Source organism: Arvicola amphibius, chromosome 2, assembly GCF_903992535.2.
Source record: "Arvicola amphibius chromosome 2, mArvAmp1.2, whole genome shotgun sequence".
NCBI lineage: Eukaryota > Metazoa > Chordata > Mammalia > Rodentia > Cricetidae > Arvicola > Arvicola amphibius.
In genome coordinates this window covers 189,891,562-189,894,733 of record NC_052048.2, presented here as the reverse complement: position 1 = coordinate 189,894,733, position 3,172 = coordinate 189,891,562, and the positions used below count along the sequence as shown (strand labels likewise).

The following is a 3,172-nucleotide window of genomic DNA, read 5'->3' as shown; positions in this document are numbered from 1 at the left end:
GTTTTGCCTCTAAATCTTGTGCAGTTTGTGAAGATATTTAACTACTTTCAAGATTTGATGACATGTAACTTTTTGGACCTGGAAAATTAATAATAATAATAATAAATAATTACTATTATTATTATCATTATACTACTACCACCACAACAATGATGAATTTTATATAATAACATTATATAATTCCACATCAATTCAGTTGGAAATTAATCATGTCTGATAAAACCTTGCATCAAAATGCAATTAAGAAGGAGGATGTGTTCTTATCATTAGTCACAGAAAAGAAGACATTGTGGGTGTTTCTGTATTTAGTTAACAATTGGAGACTAATATTGGAGCAAACTACTGCAGCTTGTGGGTCAAACATCACATCAGCTGGGAATGTGTTTCTTTACCCAGTGCCCTCCTGAGAGCACCCTTGACCTCAGTGTTCCTCAGACTGTAGATCAGCGGGTTCAGCATGGGGCTGAAAAAACTGTAAAACAGGAAAGGAATCTTTTGTTCTGTCTTGGGGTGCTGGGACTTGGGGGTCAAGTACATGATGATGGCACTGCCAAAGTAGAGCCCGACCACACAGAGGTGGGAGGAGCAGGTGGAGAAAGCCTTTCTTGAGCCCCCCTTTGACTGGATCCTCAGAATGGCCATCAGAATTTGTGTGTAGGAAACCAGTACAAAGCATAGTGGCCCCACTAAAATGAATACAGAAGCAGTAAAAATAATGATTTTGTTTAGTGTTGTATCAGCACAGGCCAGCTTAAGGACAGACAGAGTTTCACAGAAGAAGTGATTGATTTCATGAGGTCCACAGAAGGGCAACCTCAGGATGAGGACAAAATGGACCAAGCCAGGAGAAAGCTAAATATCCAGCAACCAGCAGCCAGGATAGCACACACTTTCCAGTTCATGATGACAGTGTAGTGTAGGGGATGGCAGATGGCCACATACCGGTCATGGGACATCACCACGAGGAGAAGACATTCGGTGACAGAAAATGTCATGAAGAGATAAGTCTGCATCATGCATCCAGCAAAGGAGATTGGCTTGTCTGGATCCAATAGGTTGACTAGTGTCTGTGGCACTGTGTTACAGGCATAGGCGATGTCAACCAAGGCCAGATTAGCAAGGAAGAAGTACATAGGAGTGTGCAGCCTGAGTTCTAGGCAAATTAATCCAAGGATAACTCCATTCCCCAACAGTGTAAGGGTGTAGCAGAGTGAGAACAATCCAAAAAGTACTAGGTGAATCCCCGTACCAAGACAGAACCCCAACAGGATGAACTCTGTGACCATTGTCTGATTTTCTTCCATTTCTCTATGAAGGAGAGATAGAGAGTAAGTACTAGGAGATGCAATCATATTAAAACATCTGTTTTAATTTTTAGTTTCATCAGTGTTTTTGGTGTGGAATACTTTTAAAATACACTTTTAGGTACTTATTCCAGTAAATTAATTAATAAAATATTACTTCTCAAATAGTTAAGTTGTCAGTCCATCTCCTCAAGCTTCACTGTTGTTATTCAGTTTTCAGAAGGGAAATATGCCAGCAGGCACTGACCTAGAACCTTTGGCACTGCTGCGATTAAGATCTACCACGCCTGTATGTACAAAGGTATCACGAAATAGAGCTTCTGAGTCTCATGTGTGCCACTTTGCTAGTGAGTTACTGGGTCATAAGAGAATACTGGAAATTTTAGTACACTAGTGTCAAGAAAAACATAGAGAATGCAGATTGTGTTGGCATAAATCAGATTGCTGTTGTAAAGTTTAAATTGTTATTTATTAGTATTTAACTTGTAACTGGAATATAGAAGCTGTTTTTGATGGGCAAGGATAATTGGATGCCTTAAGGAGCAGAAGCTGAAGTTTAGAACATGCACACCCTTGCAGTGTTAGTGAACATGAAGTTAGTAGGAGAAATAAAATCTAATTATATTTCTATATGGAATTATATATGTCTATGTTTTTATTTGTCTAAACCACTCACACATATACACATGCAGACACATACACACATACATGCAAAGTATTTATCACAGTTTTGGTAATTGAGCACACTCAATACTTGATAATTTGTCAACTGCAAAGGTCATTACAATTTTTTGATGTAATCTCCCAGAGGCATAGCTGGTGAATTGGACCAACCTGTGAGCTCAAATGGAGTTACTTTCATGAAATATCTGTCTGGAGAAAGGTTAAAAAATAAGGGAGGATATGGATTTGGAGTGTAGGCACCACATCTATGAGGCAACATTTGGAAGTTTATGCAAAATGACCTTCAGAAGAGGGGGACAAGGGAACCAAGAAGAGGGAGGATAAATGTCTGCACTCCACGTGGATGAGTGGGTGACTGTTCATTGATTCCCTTACCTGGAAGGAGTCCTAAGAGTTCTTCCAGCTGTCATTTCATGTTATTTACAGCCCTTGGGTGCAAATCCCTTTTCTTGAGCAGGTGACAATACAAAGAAGGAACATGTGTTTAACTGCTTGTATTACAGTTATATCTTTAATTTTAAATAAAGGATATTTAGATATTATGGATCATGCTTTGTGTACTTGTACTTCGATGGAGTTTGAAATCAGTTTCCCTGAACAAAATTTCCAAAGCTAGGTTCTAGAAATGAAGGATCACACTCTGAACCAATACAACCCTTCAATACCATTCCTTGCAAAGAAATAGTTCCCTTACAAATGAAAACAGATGCTGTCCTTACATTCATAAAAGCATTATTGATACATAGCCAACTTACATTGACTGAAAATAATCTAAATAATTTATGTATTTTAAAGTCCCAAGCATGACAGTATGATTGAACATTAGGTTAGTATTAAAATTTTTAGGGTGAAAGATGGTCTAAATTTAATTATTAAATAGATAGGACATAGAAAATATCGGACTATTTTAAAGCCCAAGATATTGGAAGATGAAAAGGTCAGATGTATTATAATCCTGTTGGTACTATTGTTTCAGCCTTAATTTATTCTATAGCAGTTTGAATATATGCCTATTTTGTATCCCAGATATTTGTTAAATGACAAATACATTAAAAAGAACAAACAACTAACTTTTGTGGTCTTAGTGTATCTAGTTTCTTTAAGATATAGTCTCTAAAAATTATGCTAAGTCATTTTTTTCTTTTAATAGGAAATAAGTCCTCCAACCTATCAAAATTATTTCT

General features: G+C 37.1%; 1 protein-coding gene across 1 annotated transcript; it reads right to left on the bottom strand.

Moving 5' to 3' along the window:
* Nucleotides 1–363: 363 nt before the first annotated feature.
* On the bottom strand, nt 364–1,304 carry LOC119807663 (olfactory receptor 2A1/2A42-like). Its single transcript, XM_038319755.1, is given in 2 exon segments — nt 364–842; nt 845–1,304. Coding segments are annotated over 2 exon segments (939 nt in total).
* Between the last annotated feature and the right edge of the window lie 1,868 nt (nt 1,305–3,172).